Source organism: Vanacampus margaritifer, chromosome 1, assembly GCF_051991255.1.
Source record: "Vanacampus margaritifer isolate UIUO_Vmar chromosome 1, RoL_Vmar_1.0, whole genome shotgun sequence".
Taxonomy (NCBI): domain Eukaryota; kingdom Metazoa; phylum Chordata; class Actinopteri; order Syngnathiformes; family Syngnathidae; genus Vanacampus; species Vanacampus margaritifer.
The window spans coordinates 66673546-66696369 of record NC_135432.1 but is presented as its reverse complement, the minus strand read 5'-3'; the positions used below and the strand labels follow the sequence as shown (position 1 = coordinate 66696369).

At 39.8% G+C, this 22824-nt stretch overlaps 2 protein-coding genes and 1 long non-coding RNA gene across 13 annotated transcripts in view; 1 reads left to right on the top strand and 2 right to left on the bottom strand.

Annotated features, from left to right (window-relative positions):
- Positions 1–740: 740 nt before the first annotated feature.
- alms1 (ALMS1 centrosome and basal body associated protein) lies at positions 741–14661 on the top strand. Of its 3 annotated transcripts, none has more exons than XM_077563315.1 (21): positions 741–969; positions 2175–2321; positions 2405–2525; positions 2660–3081; positions 3669–3847; positions 4380–4542; positions 5327–6025; positions 6149–6264; positions 7082–7338; positions 7424–7881; positions 8221–8364; positions 9167–9322; positions 9415–9650; positions 10313–10579; positions 11223–11313; positions 11558–11713; positions 12411–12661; positions 12772–12865; positions 13611–13668; positions 13747–13846; positions 14503–14661. In XM_077563315.1, the coding sequence occupies exons 2-21, from the start codon at positions 2210–2212 to the stop codon at positions 14560–14562; spliced, it is 4140 nt and encodes a 1379-aa protein (XP_077419441.1). In that variant the 5' UTR covers positions 741–969; positions 2175–2209; the 3' UTR covers positions 14563–14661. The 3 variants fall into 3 exon arrangements, with proteins under 3 accessions (XP_077419441.1, XP_077419433.1, XP_077419424.1); XM_077563307.1 differs by having other exon boundaries at positions 742–969; positions 2172–2321; XM_077563298.1 differs by lacking the exon at positions 741–969 and adding an exon at positions 1382–1418.
- On the bottom strand, positions 3977–4697 carry LOC144050270 (uncharacterized). The gene is made up of 2 exons (XR_013293824.1): positions 4589–4697; positions 3977–4500 (listed from the first exon to the last, which is right to left on the bottom strand). It is a non-coding gene; the product is annotated as an uncharacterized LOC144050270 (long non-coding RNA).
- Positions 14643–22824, bottom strand: part of dctn1b (dynactin 1b) — a 31908-nt gene continuing 23726 nt past the window's right edge. For 8 of the 9 annotated variants that reach the window (XM_077563374.1, XM_077563323.1, XM_077563332.1 and 5 more), the window contains 12 exons: positions 22152–22220; positions 21862–22074; positions 20638–20799; positions 20153–20284; positions 19915–20043; positions 18911–19053; positions 18695–18828; positions 16679–16794; positions 16432–16612; positions 16271–16344; positions 16093–16182; positions 14643–15372 (listed from right to left, as the gene is read on the bottom strand). In XM_077563374.1, coding sequence (XP_077419500.1) covers positions 15232–15372; positions 16093–16182; positions 16271–16344; positions 16432–16612; positions 16679–16794; positions 18695–18828; positions 18911–19053; positions 19915–20043; positions 20153–20284; positions 20638–20799; positions 21862–22074; positions 22152–22220 — 1584 coding nt within the window. In that variant the 3' untranslated portion in view covers positions 14643–15231. Of the gene's footprint in view, positions 15373–16092; positions 16183–16270; positions 16345–16431; positions 16613–16674; positions 16795–17745; positions 18510–18694; positions 18829–18910; positions 19054–19914; positions 20044–20152; positions 20285–20637; positions 20800–21861; positions 22075–22151; positions 22221–22824 lie in introns of those variants that run through there. The other variant, XR_013293822.1, reaches the window with a different exon arrangement.

Sequence of the window (22824 nt, the reverse complement as noted above, 5' to 3'; positions counted from 1 at the left end):
AAAATACTCACATTTAAAAACTAAATTTTCCAAAGGAAAATCTAATGTTTTCATTTGAAAATATTTGTTTTTACATTTTGAAAAAATGTTAAATGCATTTTTTTTTTTTAACTCAAAACGAACAGGCATTTATCGAACTCCAACTGTTTTACTAAAAAATCCCAAATGAAAAGCACAATGCTGGTCTGGTATTAATAATCACAGTATTTTTTACAGTACCGTACATTACATTAGTCCTGCCCACCAATTTTCCCAAAATAGTGTGACTGTTTTTCACTAGCAAAATATTAGCTTTTCCTCGATGAAATGGAAAGTTTTACTCCAAGATGAATGAAAACGTGTCGAGAAGCTGCCCCCTGGAGGCGCTTGACAATCAACTGAAAAGTAAATCACAATACATAAACACACATGCAATTTATAAAAGCTAGTCTCAAAGATTTGCAAGAATAAAACATAAATAACCCACCTTGCCAATATTGTGTGTTAAGATTGCTAAAAAAAAAATACAAATGATAAACTTTTATAAAGTTTTATTGTAATAAAACTACTCTCTTCAAATGTTATTAAATTCTAATTCGATCACATTCGAAAAGCTCTGAGCGTTGTTTGTGGCAGATTTACGCACGCGCAGTATCGATTGGTCTCCGTCGGTAGGAGTGGGGGGTCAGCTCACTACCGCCATCTGCCTCTTTGGAGTACAATAAGCACATTAAGAAAAGTTTTCGGAACGAAAACAACAGAATCCACGTACCTTAACTACAAACATTATAATTACACAATGATTGGTATTTCATTATATTGATCTCATGTTGTTAGCATCCACTAGCTTTTAACCTACTTGCAAACCCACTTAGCAACGCTGCTTGGATACCGTCAGAAGGAGTCAGGAAAGCGCGCGCATTGTGGCGGAAATACAAAAAAAACAAAAAAAAACCAGCTGTCACCGCATCAAATGTGTGCTGTTCAGAGGTAAATTTATAGCCTCCATAATATCTTTTGTGTACTTTTTAATTTACTTTGGGCTTTGTCGTGTCCTTTCCTTTCGTCGTGTGCTTGCCCAAACGAGATACACACAACGCAGCCTTCTTATTAGGCGTGCGAGCGTTCAAGCTAGCTAGCTTTGTTGTTAGCTTAGCCGTTTTAGTTATTTAGTTGGGTGACGCATTCAGAGGGTTGTCCGGGTTGTCCTCATTTTAAGTCATCAAAATCACATTTTGGGGCACAAAGTCAACACTCGAGCGGCTGTCATCACATTCGTTAGTTGGCTCGGTTCACCAGCTAGTTGGCGTTTGCAACCTGTTGCTGTTTGTCTAAATTGTTAGCGACTCGTTTGGAAAGAGCGCTTTTAGTCACTTCATTCTTCTTTTGGACGTTTTAGCCCCGCTTCTCTGAATTTATGAATACACAAGATGTCAGCGGTAGGCTGTAACATTCACACGAATCGTTTTAACACGTCCAGTAGTCAGTCATTTGACATAGTCAATCACTGTGGAAGACAACAGAATATTCTGGAAGCACTCAACGGCTTGGCTTACTGCGATTGTGTTCGGAACCATTTACTCAGGACAATAACGGACATTTGACAAGGAACACTCCCCCGGGCGCACCGTCAATTACGTCATTGCCGTCGCACAATATCACGTCAGCTTAGCTCACAATTCTGTAATTTGCTTCTTTAATTATATTTACACTTCATCATTACATGTCAGTCAATTCCATTTCATTACGTAGTACCACCATGTCCCATCTAAATGTATACACACAAGAATCTAAGTATATATTTAAATATTCTAACTCCAAATTATTTAAAAATCTAAACAGTGCATAGAATGCCAGAAGACACTTGAAACAATGTTATATTGTATTTTATGTTCACAATTTTTTATTTATAGTGGACCCCCTTTGTGATTTGACTTGGACAAAAACTTCCTATTTGTTGTTTTTGTGCTCAGGCCAAAGCAATAGCAGTATTTACACTTATTTGCTCTGGCTTTATCTGTGGTATCTTGGTGTTGCCGTGAGTTAAACTTTAATTTTTGTTTCATACAGTAAGTAGTGCTTTGCTGCCATTTTGTGGTAGTCATCTTCGTGTTGTTTTGTGTAATGTACATTACATTACATTACTTATATCAATGTTGTCATATATTTTTTGTGTGTGTTTTGTTTCCCAGCAGGGTGGGAGTCTTCCGAGCTATCGGACGATGAAGACATGAGTGTGTCTTTGGGAGCAGCAGAAAACGAAGTGGACGGAGCGGGAAGTTTCCAGCGTGACAATCACAAGAATAGCAAACTGAAGATTAGTCTTCCACATTCGCAGCTCCGTATAGAAGCTTTTCTTGAAGTTCTCTATTGTAGTTTTTGGTGATTTTATATGATGAGCTGAAGTTTTTGTGATATTGCTCAGAATTCCAGGACAGCGCGTTGTCTCCGGCGCTCGCCCTGTTGCCCGCGAACCCAGCCGAAGAAGCCAGTGTGGCAGAGTACTCCCTATTCCAAAAAAGCAATGCAGAATTTCTGCCTTTAAGGTACAAAACAAAACAAAAAAAGTGTTGATTCACTTTATTGCCACTTTTTCACTGCTACTGCTGAGAGAAAAAACCCTCATTGCCCAGTTTTTGAAATTCATAGCCATTATTTCTGATTTGTTTTGATTTCCTAGTGCAAGTCCCGATGATTCTGCGGCACACGAGCCTGATGAGGGCTCCTTGTCTCAGCACCCTCTGGCCCAGGAGACCGCGACCTCCGAAGGCGAGACCACTCTAACGCCGCGGGAAGTCGACACAGTCGGCGGGGCTGCCGAAGTCAGTCACATCACTTCCGGGTCTCGCAGCACCCAACCCGATGCCGCCAGCGAGCTGTTGTATCGACAGCTGCTGTCCCAGAGCAACAAGTCCCTTTTGGAAATGTCTGAAGGTGGGACGAGCACCCCAGGATCCACTCAAGGCAGCACTGAACAATCGTACCAGACTTTCCTGCCGCATTCCCAGTCCACGCCGGGGGTTCTGAAGCTCCCGGCCAAGTCTGCTGTCAAGTCAGGGAGACTCTCCGTCATCCCCTCCAGCGACGAGATTTCACAACAAGGTTATTATACTTTAGGTTTTTAATTTTTTGGGGGGGCAAATGCTGATTGTGATATTTGACCTGCTTGATCATCGGATTAATTAAACAAACATAATGAATAAAATAACCTCAACAATAGAGAGATGAATGACAGGCAGAACATCTGACTGTTTTACAATACTTTGTTCTAGAGCGATAAATCAGTATTTTTTTTAGGGGGGCGGGGGTGTTCCAGTGTCATTATTTTTGTCTTATGTTGTAATGCGCTTGTGTTAAATAAATTACAAAAAACTGCTGATTTTAAGAGAGCTAATATTGGTCAGTTAAATAATTTGCATAGCAGCAGTACCATGTTTTCTTAATATGCAACACAGGGGGGCAGCAAATACAGTAAAAACAGCAGAGGTCCCAGAACTGAACCCTGTGGAACACCGTACAACAGTGGGGCAATGTGGGACTCAAGGTTAAAATAAAGACCTTGATCAAGGCCAGGTTTCTTGAGCAGGGTTTGCACTACAGCATGTTTAAGTTGTTGGGGGACCGCACCCGAAGACAGACTTGTTCTTCATAATGGCCAAGACCGATTTATGTTTTCATTTTGATTTCAGTTGACGATGCCAACCCCTTCAGTGACGTGTCACTAGATTCCGACGCCACAGCGCATTGCAAGTTGGGAGCATCCTCTTCTTTCGTCAGCTTGGAGGTCGATAACTACGCCCCCTACTGGAACTCCCAGCCAAACACGCCGTCCAAACAGGCAGACCTCAACATCGAAGATAGGATTCCGGTACATGAGAACTAAAAATGGTGTTCTCTTCACTATGGAGACCAGGGTGTCAGCAGGTTATTCGCGGGGGAACGGGACCGAGCCCTACTGCGAATAGTGAAAAAAAATACAATTGACAACCACCCAAAATTGTTAAGAGAGGAGGTTTTTAATTTCAAAAAGCCATTTACTTTCAGGGTAATGTTGTAAGATGAGTTTGAAATGATAGCGTGCAAAGTAGCACTGTCAAGGAAAAGCCATTCTCCAGATTTCCCCAGCATTAAAGGGGACGGGGTGAGCAGTAGTTCATTTGCATAATTATGCTGTCATTTTTTATCCTTTGGCTGTTTTGACCAAAGCATGTCAGTCAGGCATATACATGGAAACTGTTTTTAAAGTGCGCAGTATCTCTCGTATCTATCTTTAAAAGGGAGTCAAATGAAAATAGCAAAAATGAAGGCCATTAAAAGGTTTTGTTCTTTATGGCCTTAAGAGAGATCAAAGCGCGTCAGCGTAACAAGTCTTTGACGTGTGCTCTGTTTCCACTTCCTAGTTGTACCTCCAAAACCTCGGCATTGACCAGTCGCCCGCCGACATCTTGACCCCGTTTGCGCCCAGGGGACCAATCAGGGAGCCGGAATTCTCACCCACCGATCTCAGCACTATCAAGGATTCTGCGGGGGGGACGCCAATGAAGAGCGTCTCCTCATCTGAAGGTAAATAAAGTTGTTGCCTGTCTCAATAACACCAATGTTCACATACCGTTTTGCCTTTTGAAGGTGACAATGAAGATCTTGCTGAAAGCAACTGCCGCTTTTGTATTTTTCTTCAAACTGGCCGCTCCCGATCTCGTGTGTCTTTATATCAACTGCTTGCTTTCAAGTCCCTTTCTTCTTCCTTTTTGCCGTTGCATAACCTGTGTGCCACTCAATGCAAGACTCAAATTGAACAACAGAGGGCACAGTACCCCAAATAAATATGACATTCCTCAGCGTTACACTCATGCAAGGTCTTTGTATTGGGCATTACAATTTCAATTCATTTGATTTGTTTATTTAACTAGGACAATGCAATCGGACATAGATACTAAGCAAAGCTTGTAGCTGATGTTGAGCATATGGAGTTTAGCAAATGCTAATTTACGACCCCCGTGCCTGGTTGAGCTTTTACACTTGATACACAATCCAGCCACCCCTTAAAAAATAAGGAACTAGATCGGATCGACTGGATCCAGATTGGCCAATGTTTTGCATTTTGTGAAAAATTGGTGGTCGACTGTAATGTCATAATTTGCGCGGTCGATCAATGATGTTATTGATCGGATCTGCAAAATACGACAGCAAAAACAACCTTGTTCACTGGTAAAAAGTCCCCAAATCATTTTATTTACATCAACATCTCTTTAATTCAAAAGCAAAAGGAAGATCGGAGTGCATTGATGAATCAATATTTTTGAATCATCCTTAGTAGACTATTTGATGTTCTTGTGTTTAATTCCAGCTGGCAGCCCTCCTAAAGTCGAGCTATCCGACTCCTACACATCGTTACCTTTCAGCCAGGACGGCCCTCCGGTAGCTGCATCACTCCCGGGACAGACTGTGACATCATCATCGCCCACCGACACCCACCAGCTGGCCTCTGACCCGCGCTCTCCCAGTCTCCATAATCCCCACTCAAGTCAGATTTCAGGTCCCCGAGCTCGCTCCTCGCTGTTTGTGGTCCGGTCACCATCTTGTTCGGAGAAACCCGGAGGAGGTCCCTCTCGCCGGGGGAGCGTGAGCCCGTCGGCAAAGGATATAGTCCAGGACACAGTTTCTTCCCGGCGAGCCGAGCCGGAAGGCTGCAGCGCCGCGCCTCAGTTGCCGCTAGTCGCCAGACCGTCGACAGCTCTGGACGACCCGGAGCCCGCCTCGCTTCCCGCACGGCCGCCCGATGTGCCGGACGAGGCGTCGCTACCGACCGGTCTCGGGCCAGTCCCGGAAGACCCGGAGCCCGCCTCGCTTCCCGCACGGCCGCCCGATGTGCCGGACGAGGCGTCGCTACCGACCGGTCTCGGGCCAGTCCCGGAAGACCCGGAGAATCAATCGGCGGTGAGCGACGACAGCGGTCAGAGTTCGTTGACCGTCAGGGTGGCCAAGCTGCTGCAGGGCGAATCAGCGGCTGCCAGCGTCTCGGACCAGGACGACCCCAAACACAAAAGTGAGACCCTTCACTTGCCGCCCGGCACAACTTTGCAAGAGCAGCATTTTTGCAAGTGTATATTTGCTGCCAAGACTTTTCAGGCATTTTTCGCTGATCGACTTATGAAAATGTGCCTTGCAGAGCGTTTCATGCTGAAACTGTCAGAAGGTCGTTTTGACTCGCTGGAGTTGGATGAAGAGGATCGGCGACGCGTCGAAGAGATCAAGGCAGCGATGCTCTCAAACAACTTTGTGACGGTGAGGACGTGCGCGGGGTCGCCGTGGTTACAAACCACTGCAGGTTGACCGTCACACTTGAACACAGCAAAATGGCGTAGGCACACAAAAAAGTTTGGAAATTTAGCTTTGCCTGTTTGTCTCGGATAGTTTTGAGTTCAATGTCGGTCAAAGGTCCTTGAGACCTTTTCGTGCATCCTGTTACCAGAGATGCAAAAAAAAAAAAAAAAGACTGGTAAAGGTACTTTAGTAAACTTTTTTTTTTTTTACTGTTACAACAATACAACACAGGGTGTCAAATTTGAGAACCGCGGGCCACATCAAGCCCGCCACATTTGACGTGGCCTGCCAAAGCAAATTATGTGCTTCAACTTTGTGTTTCTTGCTCAAATACAAAAGCTACAAATTAGCTTCACTTTTAAAAAGGTTGAGGTACTCTAAGCATTTTTGTTACCAATCTCACTTTTAAAATAAATGTAATATTTCATCAAACTGTTTTTACTGGCCTCTGATTTCAAAACTAGTTCATCAACTTTTTGTGAATATGCAATATGGGACAATCAGATATTTATTTGAGTTCAGTAAGGCTGGGCAATTTTAGCCTAAAAATAAAATCTCAGATTTTTTTCACAAAAAAATTGAATAATTACTTTTTTTAAATGAACTCCAATGATTTAAGTGTAACTTTTGTGTCACTTTGATATGCAAATCAGGTCTGCGCCGTCGCCGGTGGTGTTGCAGGTAACGTTTGAGAGTGTCGTGTTTACAAACTTTGCAGTGCGCCCGAACGCATCATTCCTTCTTTCTTCATGACATCATCGCCTTGCGACCCCTCTAGAGCGAGAGCAGCACCGACACGGAGAGCACGGCGACATCCAGCGCGGCGGCAGGGCTGGCGCCCCTTTCCGACGTGTCGGATGTCCTTCCGGAAGCTGACCACGCCCGCGCCGAGGCTCACGTGCGGGAGATGGCCGGCGCTGACGTCAAAGCGCACACGTCCATCACGATCGCCGCCCGTAAGCGCCCCGCGGCCTCTTCCCCGCTGACACCCGAGCCCCTCCTGCAGGCCCAGCTGGACAGCGCGTCCGTACGCAAGTATGCAATTTCATTTCATTGCCGGTCGGTATCACTCAAGGTAGTAAAAAAATCAATCAATCATTTTGTGATATGAATCGTCTAGAAATTCTGAGGACAGGAAGTCATCGTTGGAGGAAGAAGGAAGCGCAAATGCGATCAAAGCGGAGTCAAGCGGTCACCAGGAGGAGCGGGATGGCGAGGAGGAGAATTCCCGCCAGTGTCACGTTGCGGAGGACACCACCGTCCCGTTCGGTCACGTGTCGCGTGCCCACCTCACCCTCTCGTCGAAACCTTCTCACCCTACCCCCGCCCCCTCTTCCTCGTCCTCTTCCTCGTCGGTCGAGCCCCCCGGCGACAAGTTCGTCCCGCTGAGGCGCTCCTCGCCCGCCATCAGCAGCACGGATGAGGGCGTCGGCTTGTCCAGCCCCCCGCCCAAGTGGGACGAAGGCAGACGCACGACATCTGCTCTAGCTCCTCCCCCTAATCATCATCATCACCGGCATCTTCATCATCAGTCTGTCAAAGGCAACGCTATGAGGAGCTACACACCTGAAACACCAGGTAGGATCATCGTCACCACATCCTTTTTCATGTATTGTCAAAAGTCTTTAGTATTGTATAGTAGTAATGTATGAGCATTTTTTTAAAAATACAATGACTGGATTGGTATGCGAAAAAAATACAGTAAATTCTACTGAATATTTTCAGGCTTTGTTTCAAGAAAGAAAATACTCAACTCAATTTTATTTTTAAAGCACTTTAAAACAACCGTCGCTCAAATTACGAGTTTCTTAAAAGCAAAACAAAAACACAATTTGCACTTGTATTTTACTTTTGCATTGACTTCAAGCTCACAAAAGGATTTATTGATGAATAACCGTTGTCATTTTGTTGTCCCAGTGAGAGACGAGTGCGCCCCGCGTGCGTCGGCGGCGCCGGCGCTGCGTCCTTACAAGCCTCGCGGCGCCGACGAGCTCTTCTACATGCCCGACGTCCAAGCCGACAAGTCCTCCTCGTGCACCACCATGGAGAGCTCGCACACGGGTACGATGACGCTCGCTTGCAACAAAGCTTTCAATGTTCATCAACAGGATCGGCTTTCCTGCATCGAACCCTTCTTACATTTATTGTTCTCAATTTCCTCTCATGTTTAGTAGAATTCTAAAAAAATAAAAAAAAATACGTCAACGTGATATAACCCAATAAACTACAAAAACTAAACAATATACATATTCACTTAACAAGTTTCATTATTGTTTTGAATAGTTAACTAATCAGAATAGTGAAAAACATGAATGATTAAATTAACTGTTTTGTCTAGTTTGCATGTATTCATGTAAATGTAAATTAATTGAAATAAAAAATTAAAGCTAAATTCAATTATTTTTGAATACATGATTGGCTAATTATTCATACTGAAATGAATAAAAATAAGTTCAACCATGAAAATGAATTATTGTAATTTGAAAATCATCCAATTGACATTTTGCTTTGATGTATTTCTGTTTATTCATCTCCTGAACTAATTAACTGCCATTTGGGAAATAATTTATAAATGTATAAATCTTTTTTTATTTTTATTGATTTAATAGTTAGCTGAATATTTATTTTTTTAATTCTTTCTTTCTTTCCTTATTCATCGTGTGAGCTGACCCATCTGTCTCTTTAAAAACTAACCTCCTTCCCTTTTAGCCCCAAAATGTGCGTTTGACAGCTGCTGCTTTGTAACATTCACCACTTCATTATTGATGCGCTGCTGGGGCCATGCTAAGCTACACAAAGGGTGGGAGACCTGAGACCCCCCCCCAACCCCCACACCTCCTCACCTGTTTGCTCTCCGCACCAGGTATGGACGACGCAGTGCCACCGCTGTTCAGCGCCGAGGTTCTGGGCCAGCAGGACCCGGGCCTGGACCGCGGCGTCGACATCAAGCACACGGAAGGCATCTACAGCAAAAGGCGCCGCGACGCGCGCGCCAACACGCAGCCGCTGCTGCACCCAGGTCAGCTGGCAAGGCTGCACCCGAGTCATCAAGATGTGATCAAGTACTATTACAGGAATACCACAACGTGCTGTGGGTGCTTGTGTTGCTAGGTGGCGCTTTGGCGTCATCAGAAAAACGTTTTCCTCACGCGAGCCAGTATGAAGTCTCCAGGATGGAGCGCTACAAGGCAGGAGGCGGAGGAAAGCGGGAAGTGGACCAATCAACGCTCGCGCCCACCAACAGGGAGGCGTGGCTAATGGAGCAGCTGCAGCGCCTGTCCGATCTTATCCTCGCCACTGGGGGCGCTGACGTGCCGCCCGCTAGGACGTACTACGACGAGACTCAGGTGATGCCCACGCTTTGGTGGAAACGCATTTTTCAAATTCACATCCTTGAGAAGTCAAATTTAATTTTAGACAACATCCTGAAGATAAAGAGTGTGGAAGTCTGGATTGTGCAAAAAAGTTTCCTTTTAGAAATGCTATCTTTTGAGAATTTTACAAAAAAAAAAAGATGAAAAATAATCCTTTGAGAATACATCATATAAAATGTTCCTGGGAAAAAAGTACTTTTTTATGGGTATGACTACTATACTGGGAAAAAATAAATGAAACATCCCCCCCCCCCCCCCTAAATAATATGTAATAGTATAACTTTTTTCTATTTTATTCTCATATTTTGTTCTTTTTAAATGCCACTTTCATCTCATAAAAAAATTACTTTTTTTTCCACAATACAAAATTGTTTTTGTAATTTTTTTTCTAAATTATCATAAAAAAGTCAAATTTCCTCAATGCTCCTTTTTAAATTAAAATTATAATACAAAGTCGTTTTTTTTCGCCTTTTTTTTTTTTACGCAACTTTGTTGAGTTTTTCTTGACCTTTTTCTCAAAAAAATGGCATCCTCTTCAACCCACCCCCTTTCAAAGCAAACTTTTAAAAAATATTTTTATCTAATTGTTAAGGTTTCCATTGTGGTGCTTTTTTTCTTTCCGTTATTGTCAGCAGATGTGGCCGCGGCGGCCGCGCGACGCCGCCACTCTTTGTCCGGCCGACAGAGACGAGTCCAGCACCACCACGTCCACGCTGGACACGGACCGCCTCATCCGGGCCTTCGGCTCCCACCGCGTCCAAAGCGCCAAGACCCCCAAAAGCGCCAAGACCTCCGCCCGACTCCACAAACTCTACGGCGACGTGGCCAAGCAGAGGGAACGGTGGGAGGGGCGGAGCTTCAACACCACGCAGTCGGAAACCACCGGCACTGAGGCATCAAACGTACGCTTCTAATTTTCTTCAATTAAACATCGCAAAAACGTATTCTTTTTTTAACAAAGGCAATTTTAGTATAATATTTTTTAGCTAAAGTCTTCAATGTTGGAAACTTTTTTTTTTCTCCCTCTCTTTTTTAAAGTGCACCTTTAAACTCAAATTTTTTTTCAAATGTTTTCATATGATTGTGAAAAATACAAATATGGAAATGAAATGGTTTCTCTTTTCAATAACAAAAAAAGAAACCTTAACATTATAGCTTTTGAAAAATACCTAATAAATACCTAATCTTTCTAGGAATTGTTTTGTACGATTGCAATTTTTGTGAGAATTTCTTTTTATTTTATTCTTTGAAATAAAAATATATGCAACTTAATTGTCATACATTTAAGACTGGTTACTGTAGAAATAAAGTTGAATCATGTTATTCTTTTTTCCAAAAGTACATTCTCTTAATTTAATTGAAATTAGTTTGTTTTTAAAGGAAATGCAATAATAAAAAAAAAAATAAAAAAAATTTAATTACCTGAGAAGGTGATAATATATTTTGCAAAAAATACAACATTATTATCATTATGCAGCAAAAAATACTTGGTTTTTGTAACATAAAAAAATCAGGTAAATGATGTATTTATTTATTTTGTGGCAGGTGACCGGTGAGTCGTCGTCGACGGGCTCGTACGCCAAAACGCCTCAGCACAGAACCTCCAAGAAGCCCGTCGGCAGAGGCGGCCAAGGGGGCAAGTAAAAAACAAAACAAAAACAAACACCAGGCCGCTTTCGAGTAACTAAGCTCAAGATGATGGTTTTTAATGTTCTTTTTTTTATTTTTATGAAATCACTTCTCCTAACATACAAAATAACAATACAGAAGCCATCGTTGATATTGTATTTACCAAAAATGTTTGTGTGTGTAGTTTAGTATTTGATAAGCAGGAAAAACAATGAGATTAAATATAAACCGTTTGTATGTTTTCCTGTCAGGTGATGTGGAGATCATGTGCAACGCGACGCGCCTTCACACCCGGGACGTGGGGACCATGTTCCCGCCGCCGGGACGAGTGCGGAGGAGCTCGGCCAAAGGTCACGTGACCTCCCTCAAGCACAAGAAGACTCGCACGCCGCCTAAGCTACCCAAAGGTTCGCACGACTCTCGTCACTTTCAGTTCTTTCAGGTTTTTTGTTTTTTTATGACAAGAGGGTTAGGGTTAGGAGACGAGTTTTTATTTTTCCCTAGGAAAGAAAATCTTATGAGAATTTATTTGACCTTTTTATGAGATAAAAGCTTACTACATCTTACAAGAAGTTACATTTTCCTAGCAAAGAGAGATAATACAGTAAAAATAAAAGTAAAATAAAAAAAATAAAAATTTATTCCGGCAATGAAATCATAGAGAATTCATATTTTTCTTAATTAATCTTAAGTTTTATTTTAGAAATTGAAATCGAAAATAGATATGATCTGTTTAGTACATAAATTACTCAAAAAAAAAGAATTCCTAGGAAAAAAAATCTTACCAGAATAAATTTACAACCCAAAAATGTTACTAGAATATTTTTTCCTTTTTTGTTAAATTTTTTTGAGGAAAAATACAAATCATCTAATAACTGCATTTTTTTTGTTGTAAATTGTCAGTCACATTTATTAAGGCAATAAAATCATATAAGTATGTGAATATTTTCCCCCCAAAATAAAGTTGTAAATTTATGATTTTTTTTTTAAACAAAGTTATATATTTAAAAAAAAAAAAAAAGAAAGAAAAAGTTGTTATTGACATGAGTATCCTTCATTTGTTTATTGCACTGTTTGGTCATGTGGGACTTTGCTGCATTTCAGCCATGTGGTGGTTCATCCCGCTGGACGACTCGTTCAAGGAGAACCTTCCCGAGGACGACGACGAGCTGGACGAGCTGGACGAGCTGAAGGAGGCGGAACCCGGGCCGAGCACGCTTTGGTATGATGATGATGACGACGCGGCCAAAACTGCAAGGGCACCTCTCAGACCGCGACAACAACTTGACGACGATGAAGATGTCGTCGTACTTCCCTCATCCTACAAAAGCAGCCAGCAAGTCAATTCTCTGCAGGTTACACTTCAAATTGACACCTTCAAAACGATTTTTTTTAAAAAATGGTGCCCTTTCAGTATGTTGTTGGTCTAACGCTAATTGTTATGTGTTTGTGGCGCCCCCCGCAGGAAGCTCTGGCCACGCAACGAGCGGACTTCATCTGGCGCTCGCGGCAACGAGTTCAAATCTTGAATGTGCGAAAGAACAACGCGACTCTGCCAGGTAACCACAAATGTGCAACCGTGTTTTGCCTTTTTTTTTTTTTTTCATTTGAATCATTGTTTTGAGAAAAATCTCATTTATGATTTTTAAGTTTTTCCAAGTTTCATTTTTAAGTATTTGAAGAAACAAAAATGTTTAAAATCTGTGCGTTATTTTCAAGTTTTTTTGAGCTACAATAACATGTTTTATTTGTTTTCTTGTACAAATTTCAAACTTCAACTTTATGCATTTACACATAGTTTTTTCTCCAAAATTTGATTTAACGCATTTAAAAAACAAAACAAAAAACAATTATTTATTTCATCACCCATATAAAATAATGGCCTACATAAATTTTTCACTTTTTTTTTAATTTTTTTTTTTAGAAAACACAAAAAAATAAAACCAAATACTGATTATATTATGCATTATTAACTTAATTTCAAGGGTGAAGTTAAATGATTTGTTTTAACTCAGGATGTGGCCGGCGTCCTGAGATTATTTTTTTTTTTTACAGTGTAAACAAAATTTCACCTTTTCTAAATTAACCAAATTTTCACTTTTTTTCCCAACATTTTCCTCGGTTTTTAATTTTTAGGAATTTTTAAAACATGATTAAAAAATATATATATTTCAAGATGCAAACTAACTTTACTTTTAAAACACTTTTTTTTGGGGGGGGGGTGTCCAAATGTTTATTTAATTTTTTTTATTCAAATGCAACATGGCCAGTAAGTGCAGTTGTGGCCTTTTTGTGTGGTTCCAGGCAGCGACATGCCGAGGAGGGCGGTGCCCCGCAAGGAAATGATGCAGCGGACAAAACAGTAAGAACATTTTTTCTGAATGTCCGTCAGTTTTGCCGTTTGCTTCCTTCTCGACTTCCAACCCGTTTTGTGGTTCAGGCTGTGCGAACGACTTCCGGAGGTTCTGCGCCGGCTGGAGATGGCGCGAAGGGACGCGCAACTACAATTAAACCGACTCAACCTGCAGATCTACAACAAGGTGGACAAACGCACCCAAAACCAATAACACACAACAAACGGCGAAATATGTCGCCCAAAAAAAGATTGAAAATACATTTTTGAAAAATATTTTCATTACCAAAAATATGACTTTGTAATTTAACCCCCCAAAAAAAGTTACTTCTTGGGAAAAAAAGTTATAATTTTATCTTTTTTTTTTTTTTTTTTTTCCCAGGAGAGCTCAGTATTGTTCATTCGATTTGACATCATCATTGCTCTCCTTTTTAAAAAAAAAAAAAAATCCAACAAATCAATTAAAAAAAAATTTAATAAATGTTTTTTTTTTTTTTAAATACATATACATATATATATATACATATACACACATATATATATATATATATACCTTTTTTTTTTGTATGTGGGTGAGCATGTGCATGTGCGTGCGCGCGTGCGTGTGTGCGTATTCATCAGTTCACCTAAAGCCCATTAAAAAAAAATCCCATACTAATAATATAATATAATAATAAATTGCCAGATGCAGAAACATCAATGTAAGTTATCACGATGTAGGAATAATAACCGGAATTATAATTTTATCTTAAAAAATATGTATTTTTTGCTGGGGACAAAAATCCTTTTTAAGCCTGGAAAATCAAGAAAAGCAACTTTTTGGCCAACTTTTTGTCTTTGCAGAGAATCACCAAACGTCGCTTGGAGAACCGCAACGCTGTCCAACATGCAGCACTTTGGTGATTTGTTTTTAAATCATTTCATTTTTAACACTGTCATTTTTTAACTTTTAAATTGTTTATATTAAAATAGTTTAGACCTGCTGAGGGTTGACAAGCCACAGTTTATTGATCAGCGTCTTGCGTCAATACACTACACACACAAAAACAACATTAAAAACATTTCCTTGTTTTGTTTTTTTGTTAGTTAAAAATAAACCAAAAAATGTCAATTAGGCGCTGCCACACAGGAAGGCCAGAGCTGAGATTTGAACCCCGAAACTCAGACCTGTGAGGCACAATTGCTAACTGTGCTGCCTTCCAATTCAACGAATTCAAAAGTTTTATCGACAAAGTGCAAAATGCATGAGGACGTCCACTTGTAGGCCCTTTCGCGGCTCTTTTGCAACATGCCGAGAACATTCAAAGCCCACCAGCGTTTTCCTGAGACTTCAGATCAGATGTTCTCACAAGAAAAAAGTGGCCACTGAGCTAAAAATGCCATCACAGTTACAAAGAAACTTGAGGAGTCACAGAAAGGCTGTTAGAACATTAACTGATGTGCAAACTTCGCTTCGACATAAAAAAAAACCACACACACAAAGCACGCACGATAAGCCAAGTGGGCGGCGTGCCAAGAAGCCGCTGGATCCGTTCCAGGCGAGGATGAGGAGGATGAAGAGGAAGAGGAGGCTCAGTTGCGCAGGAGGAGGCCGTGGACGTGGCGCAGTTGACTTTGCGTCAGAAGCACGCGGTGGACTTGCTCCTGACCCCGAGGACACGGGACCATCACTCGGCCCACCAGCACGCACGAGCCCACCGTCTCCTCCTTGGCCTGAGACACAAAACATTTTTCATGTTGGGGGGGGGGGGGGGGGGGGGCAAAATGAAGCCAGAAAAAAAGTACTGCTTTTCCTCAAAACCAAAACTTACAAGATACTACTTAAAAAAAATAATTTTTCTCTTCCCAAAAAAACCACAAAAACCCTGAAATAATTTTCCTGAATTTTTTAAAACTCTACAAAATATTTCTCAAATATTTTCTGCTCTGGGAAATGTAAGATTCTTTTACAAGTTTTTCCTGGAAAACGATTTGCATGATAAAGCAAAAAGTCGTTTTACATGTTTTTACGTGTAAAATGTTAAAAAAAAAAATTTTTTTTTTTTACTTTTCTCACAAATTAAAGAAACATATAAAGGTCAGTTTAACTTCCAAAATTGAAAAAGTGTCAACATATTTAAAAATTCCTATTCTCATCAAAACAGACTTCTTTATTGGTTTTTTTTAAACATTTTCTTCATGTTAAAAAAAACTGTATTGCAAGAAATACTTTTAAAAAATTGTTCTTGCAAAAAACAAGACCCTCTTACTCTTAAGTACTTAAAAAATGTAGCCCCAAAAATTACTCAGATAATTTATTTAAAAACAAACAAACACTTTGTTCTTGCAAAAATAGAAGATCCCTCAAACAATGAATGAAAAAAATTGTCGTTGTCGTCGTCGTACGTTGGAGAAGAAAAACAATAAGGACGACAAGTCGCGTGCACTGCTGACCTTGACGAAGGAGGCGGAGGGAAAAGTGGCAAAGTCCGAGGGCACTCGAGCGCCGGGCTGCTGCTTGACCACGTGTTCGGCCACCTCGCCCTGACACCAAAGCGCACAACATGAGTGTGTGTGTGTGTGTGTGCAACTTTCTAGACGTGTGTGTGTGTGTGTGTACGCGTTCGCTTACCTTGAGCTTGTCGAGCGTGTCTCGCAGCGACTGCAAGCGAGCCGTCTGCTCCAGAAGCTGAGCGCTCGGACTCACTGGAGAAAAACAAACGATCACCGTCAGAAAGATATTACGCAGTATTTCAAAAAAAAAAAAAAAAAAAAAGTGGTCACGTGACTCACCAGGACATTTTCCGGTGATGTCGACCACTTTGACGTTGGCGCTCATCTGCAGCAGCGTCCCCAGCAGTTGATCCGTCTTCCTGTAGAGGGCGCCGGAGAGCGGCGCGGGCCCGTCCCTGGAGGGCAGCTTGGTGACGTGCAGCGGGGGCAGCGCCGCCAGCTGGCTGCGCATCTTCTCCGCCTGCAGGGGGCGCCGTCGTTAGCAAAAAATGGCCCTTGCGCGACGTTGGCGTGGCCGCCGGCTTACCTTCAGCCAGTTGTTTTGGTTCTTCAGCTGCTTCAGGCAAAGTCGCTGAGCTTCCAGCTGACGCGTCAACAGCGGCGAGTCCACCACCTGCACGCCCGACGCGCACGACAGGCTCGCTGCGCCACGGGGCACACACACACACACGCACGCACAACATTGTCAGTGGCAAACAATAATCACAACTAAAAAAGACAACGCAAAAATGGAAACGTTTGGATTTGAAAAATAAACAGAAGCAACTCAAATCTGGCAAGATTACTTTTTTCCCTTGAAAACTACAACAACAAATGTTTACAAATCTGAAAAAAAACATCTTCAAAAATTTTATTTTTTAAAATTTAGATTTCCTTTTGTGGTAGAGGGATGTTCTGAATAAAATCTTGTGAAAGGATTGCAACACAAATCTAAAAAAAAAAAAAATCCTGAAAAATGCATTTAGAAAAAGTATTTTTGTCATTAGCTTTATTCTTGTAAAAAATAAACATTTTCAAATTATATATTTTACAATGTTTTTTAAGCTTTAAACATTCTTGAATTAAAAACAAAAGTTCTTGAATAATGAAAAAAAAATGATTAAGACTACATACTAAATTACTTTATTAATTAAAATATTTTTGTCAGATTATAACTTTTCTTGAATAAAAAATTCTTGGAAAAATGACTAAAAAAATACGTGACTTGTAACAGTATTTTCGGGAAAAAAATTACATTTTATTTTTTTTTTCTTTAAAAAAAAACTTTTTCCTGGAAAATATGACTTCTTTATAAAATGTGTTTTTTAATTTATATTTTTTTCCTGACATTTTTTCTTGTAAAAAAAAATACTATCTTCTAAGTTTTAAACTTTCCTGAATTAAAAACAAAAATTCTTCAACAATGGCAACATTTGTTGAGTTTTTCCCCCTGAATAAAATAATTGCAGGTCACGATTGTCATGTCAATGTCAACAATAATAATACAAGTTTAAATAATGGAGAAAAAAACCCCCAAAAAACTTTTGGACATGCAAAATGAATTCTTTGGTTTGTTCTTTTTCAGCCTTTGCATGCACGTTTACAGGCTGGTACCTTTTTGTTCCTCTGCACATTAAGCATGTCAGGAGAGAGATTCAAAGAAAAGAAAAAAAAACACTTGATTAAAAACTGCACTTCAAACTGTAATCATGAAGAAATGTTAATTTTGCAAAACCACTCATGCAAAAATAAAATATTTCAAGAAATGTCATAATTCTTGAAATAATCTTTTTTTTTTAAGGAAATATAACTTTTCCAAAAAGGTTACGACTATCTCAATTTTCTTCTTCTTCTTCTTTTTTAATAAAGATTTTATTCTTGAATAAGTTAAAAATCTGGAAAAAGGCCTCTTGAAAATGTTTTTTCATTCAGACAAAATTCATTCTTGAAGGTTTTCTGCCAAATTAAAAGCCGCTTTTCAAAAGCTATATTCATTTTGACTTCTTTTTTTTCTCAAAAATATACAACTTGACAAAATACAAGTTTTTTTTTACCTGAAAACAAAAAAATGCTAAACTAAAATTGATTTGACTTTATTAAATAAAAATATTTTTGTAAGATTAAAACATTTTGATCTCAAAAGTATGCTGAAAAATTACAAAATTTTTGCAGGGGAATAACTGCCTTACAAAAGCATATATTTTTTCTCTATAAAATTAATCTCTATTCATTTTTTCCTGGAGGCGAGTTGGGATACACGACATGAAGACCAAAAATGAAAGTCTCACAAATATCTGACAAAAAAGTGAACGGACGTGCAAAATAAAAAAGCGGCTGGCATGCACGCTTTTGCATGCCGCTTTCACCTTTTTGCTCGTCTGCACATGAGACAAAACGGGGAGGAAAAAAAAAATCACATGAAAAAAACTTCAATATTCATCACACAAGATCAAACAAAAGGAAAAAAATCTTTACATTTAAAAAAAAAGAACCTTTTTTTCCTTGATTTTTTTTGGCAGGAAAAAATAAATAAGTAAAAAAAAAATGTGGGCGTTCTTCTCACCGGGCATCCCGCTCGCTCGCGGGCCGTCGCCGGCCATCTTGGGCTGCCCGCCCACGCGCTGCTTAAGCTCCACCTTCTCCGCCTCCAGCTGGTCGATGTCGGCCTGCAGGGCGTCCATCGTCTCCTCAAAGTCTCTGCGGGACGGACGCAAGGTTGCACGTGAGCGCGGGCCGAGCCGAGCCGAGCCGAGCCGTGGCGCCGGCGAGTCCCACTCACTTCTCTTTCTTCTTGAGGAGGTTCTGAGCTTCATCCAGTCGGGTCTGGATCTTCTCCACGCGCTCGTCGGCGTCCTTGGACGAACTGTCCAGCTTCTTTTCCAGCAGGCTCAGGCGCACGTTGGCCTCACTCAATTCTTCACCCTGAAAATGACACAAAATATCAAGAAAAAGAGCACTTTTCAAGTTAAAAAAAAAAAGTTGAACTATTTTAACATATTCAGACTTTTTTCTTTCTTTTTTTTTTAAATAAATTATTGTTCATAAAAAAACAGATTTAAAGAAAAAGTAAATTTAAGATACATATTATAGAGAGTTCTTTACAAGAAAATAGTACTTTTTTAAAAATTTTTTCAAGAAAAACGTAAAAAAAAAAAAAAAAGTAATGCACATTTTAGAGTTCTTTTAAAGAAAAAAAAGTAATTATTTTTAGTTATTTTTTCAGAAAAAAACTCATCAAATTTTCAAGAAAAATATGTGAAAACAATATTTTAATGTACATTTAAAAATAACGCCCACGAGTTAAAGGAGTTCTTTTCAAGAAAAAAAAACGTGTTTCCTTTAATCCTTTAAAAAAATCAAAAAAATATTTTCATCGGGGTTTAGGAAGATCACCACATTAAATTATTTATATATTTTTTAAGTTTTTTAAATGCACTTTTTTGGAGTTCAATGAATTATATTTTTCAAGACAAAGATCTGCAATTCGTAGAAATAATTTTTTTTAAAGAAAAAGTAGTGATTTTTTTTCCCCTCAGGGAAAATGTGCTTTAAAAAAAGGAAAAAAAAAACTTTTTTCAAGTTGCATTTTATTGCAACTTTGATATACTTAGTTGAAAATGTGAAGCTGGTATTTTAGAAGAAAACCAAAAAAAAGTACAAATGCTACAATCATGCATTTGTAACATTCCAAGCAAAATGGTGTGAATATTGCTGGTAGAACAACAAGATTGTGATTTTCTTACCAAATCAAAGTACAGACATGAGGAATGTTGTTTTTGTCACCTTAATCTTGAGCGACTTTTTGAGCTCCTTGATGACCGTCTCCCTGTCATCCAGCTTCATCCCCAAACCTTCCGCGTCTGTCATCTCTGCACGGAGAGCCGCCGCCCGCAACTCCACGGGGGGCGTGTCCTAAAAAAAAATATAATTTTTTCTTTATTTATTTTAATTGTGAGGGTCCCACCATGCATGCATCGCTTGATCCTCATGACAAACGAAGCGCCCGAAGGCGTCAAGTCACCTTCGGGTGAGGCCTCTCTGCGTCGTACTCTCCCTCCTGCATGGCGGTGGCCATCTTGTTCATGGTCGCTATGACGATGGAGCACGACTGACGCAGACACTCGTACGGGTTTGCGCCCGGACGCCCGTAAATCTCAACGACGACAACAACAACATTGCGGTATTACCACACTCGCTTACAAACGGTCAAAAATGGTCGTATTGTGAAATTAAAAATATATAAAAAAAAAAATTTATGTAGTCTTTTTGACAATTGAGAAAAATAGAAATAATGAAAAAAAATCATTAATAAATGAGAATAAACTTTTAATGAGAAGAAACAAGTTGTAATTTGACAACAAAGTAAACATTTGGATTTAAAAACATCTAATAATTATATATCTATATATATATATATATATATATGCAATATCTAAATGACTCCTCTACAGTACAAGAAAAGCAAAGGATTTGCGTTTGCCGTCGCAATACTTCTGATGCTCTTACCTGCTCTCCGGCCTTGAAGGCCACGTCCTCCAGCTTGGCGGCCGCCAGTCCTTCCTGCTCGCCGAGCGGCGACATCATCTGAGCGCCGGCCGCCGCCACCTCCTGCAGCAGCGCCACCGCCCACGTCAGCTGCTTGCGGCACTCGCGCAGCGTGTCCGACACCTCAACAGAAGAAGAAGAAAGAAGAATAAAAAGCAGCATTTCTATAAGGGAAAAAAAAGTGCCACATTTAAAAAAATATATTTATTTATTTTTTTCAATTAAAAAGACGTACATTTTTCAAGAAAAGAATAACAAAAAAGGTATTTAAAGGATTTCGTAGAGAAAATTAACCTCTTCAAAAAAAAAAAAAAAAGACATTTCAAATTTAAAGTTTATTCAAGGAAAAAAAAAAGCATTTCTTCAAGAAAATGTAGCATTTTTGTCTAGATGGTTGTTGGAAGTTCAGTTTTGTCTAAGAAAAAAAAGTTTAAGAAAAAATAAATCTCAATCTCTCAAGCATGAAGTTGCATTTTTTATAATAATTTTTTTCATAATTATTAATTGATTGATTTTTAAAGTTTTTTTCAATTAAAAAACGTACATTTTTCGAGAAAAGAATAACAAAAAAGGTATTTAAAGTATTTCGTAGAGAAAATTAACCTCTTCCAAAAAAAAAAAAAAAGACATTTCAAATTTAAAGTTTATTCAAGGAAAAAAAAAAAAAAACATTTCTTCAAGAAAATGTAGCATTTTTGTCTAGATGGTTGTTGGAAGTTCAGTTTTGTCTAAAAAAAAAAAAAGTTTAAGAAAAAATAAATCGCAATCTCTCAAGCATGAAGTTGCATTTTTTATAATAATTTTTTTCATTATTATTAATTGACTGATTTTTAAAGTACAAAGTTGGAATTTTAGAGGAAAAAGTAAAAATATTATAAACAATAAATTTGTAATTGTATTTATGTTTTTCTTTTGAAATTTTTGGGGTGGTCCTTTTGAGAAGAAAAGGTCTATATATAAATTTATAAATATGATAATGAAGTTGCAGAATCATGAAAACAAAGTAAACATTAAAAAAAATTACATTTATATGAGAAAAAAGTTATTAACAAAAGTTAAAGTTATTTAGAACGTTTTTTTCCCAAGACAACCGTTAATATCCCACAAAAAAACAAAAGCTGAACTTCATTCCAGAAGAACGTTTGGAGGTTCCGTAGCGGTTTGGCTGCCGGGGCGGCGTCTCACCTGCTGGCCGAAGGCGAGCGCCGACGGGATGCCGGGCGCGTCGGTGCCCGGCATGCGTCGGCGGATCTTCTTGCAGAACTGCCGCACGTCGCCGCAGGACGTCTCCAGGTCCTTGAGCAGCACGGCCAGGTCGGCCTTCTCCTGGCCGGCGTGCAGGAAGGCCCGCAGGCGGCCCGCCTCCACCGACATGCAGTCCAGCGCGCTCTGCGTGAACTACGCAACACCGGGACGCCGTTAGCAGCGCTAGCGCTAGCGCGGCGCCCGCACAAATGCCACTTTTGGGGTCTCACTCTGATGTGGTCGGCGAGCTGCGTGGTGCAATCCTCGTTCTGCTCTGACAGGTGGATGGCGTACAGTTGCTGAAATCAGACAATGAGGTGAAGGTTCGATCGTACCTTGACCAGCATCTAATGTGCTAATAGCATGAAATGTTGCAATAAAACAAAGTCTTGACTTCATTACATTCTTCAGTCCCCCCCCCAAAAAAGAAGACATTAATTGTAGGGCTGGGTAATAAATCAAATTCATTCGATTCATGGTCATTTTAAAAATCGAATCGTTGCAAATCTGCTAAATCGTGAAATCAAACGTTGTCTTCTGGATTATTAAAAGCTGTTATTCTTATGTTTTCTCACATCCAAATGTTATTGTGAGTTGTAATTTTGCACAAGTGGCAGGATGCTGGATGGATGTTTTACAAGACATGTTTACAATAGCTACCAATTTTGGCAATTTTTAAGCACAAACTATGAATGTTAAATTCATGTTAAAACGGATTTCGAATTAGTATACATTATTGTTGTCTGAACATTTTGCACAGGAATTATTTTTGAAAAAATTTAACAATTTTGGGGGTTTATTAGATTAAAATTGATTCAAATTGTAATCATCCTGAATGACTGGAGAAAATTTTTTAGATGTTATTTTTGGGCCATATTGCCCAGCCCTAATTAATTATGTAAT

Coding starts and splice junctions, on each gene's coding strand:
- alms1 (XM_077563298.1), top strand. CDS start 1,397: ATGAATACACAAGATGTCAGCG. Junction 2,526..2,659: donor GCAGAATTTCTGCCTTTAAG/GTACAAAACAAA, acceptor TTGATTTCCTAG/TGCAAGTCCCGATGATTCTG. Junction 3,848..4,379: donor ACATCGAAGATAGGATTCCG/GTACATGAGAAC, acceptor TCCACTTCCTAG/TTGTACCTCCAAAACCTCGG.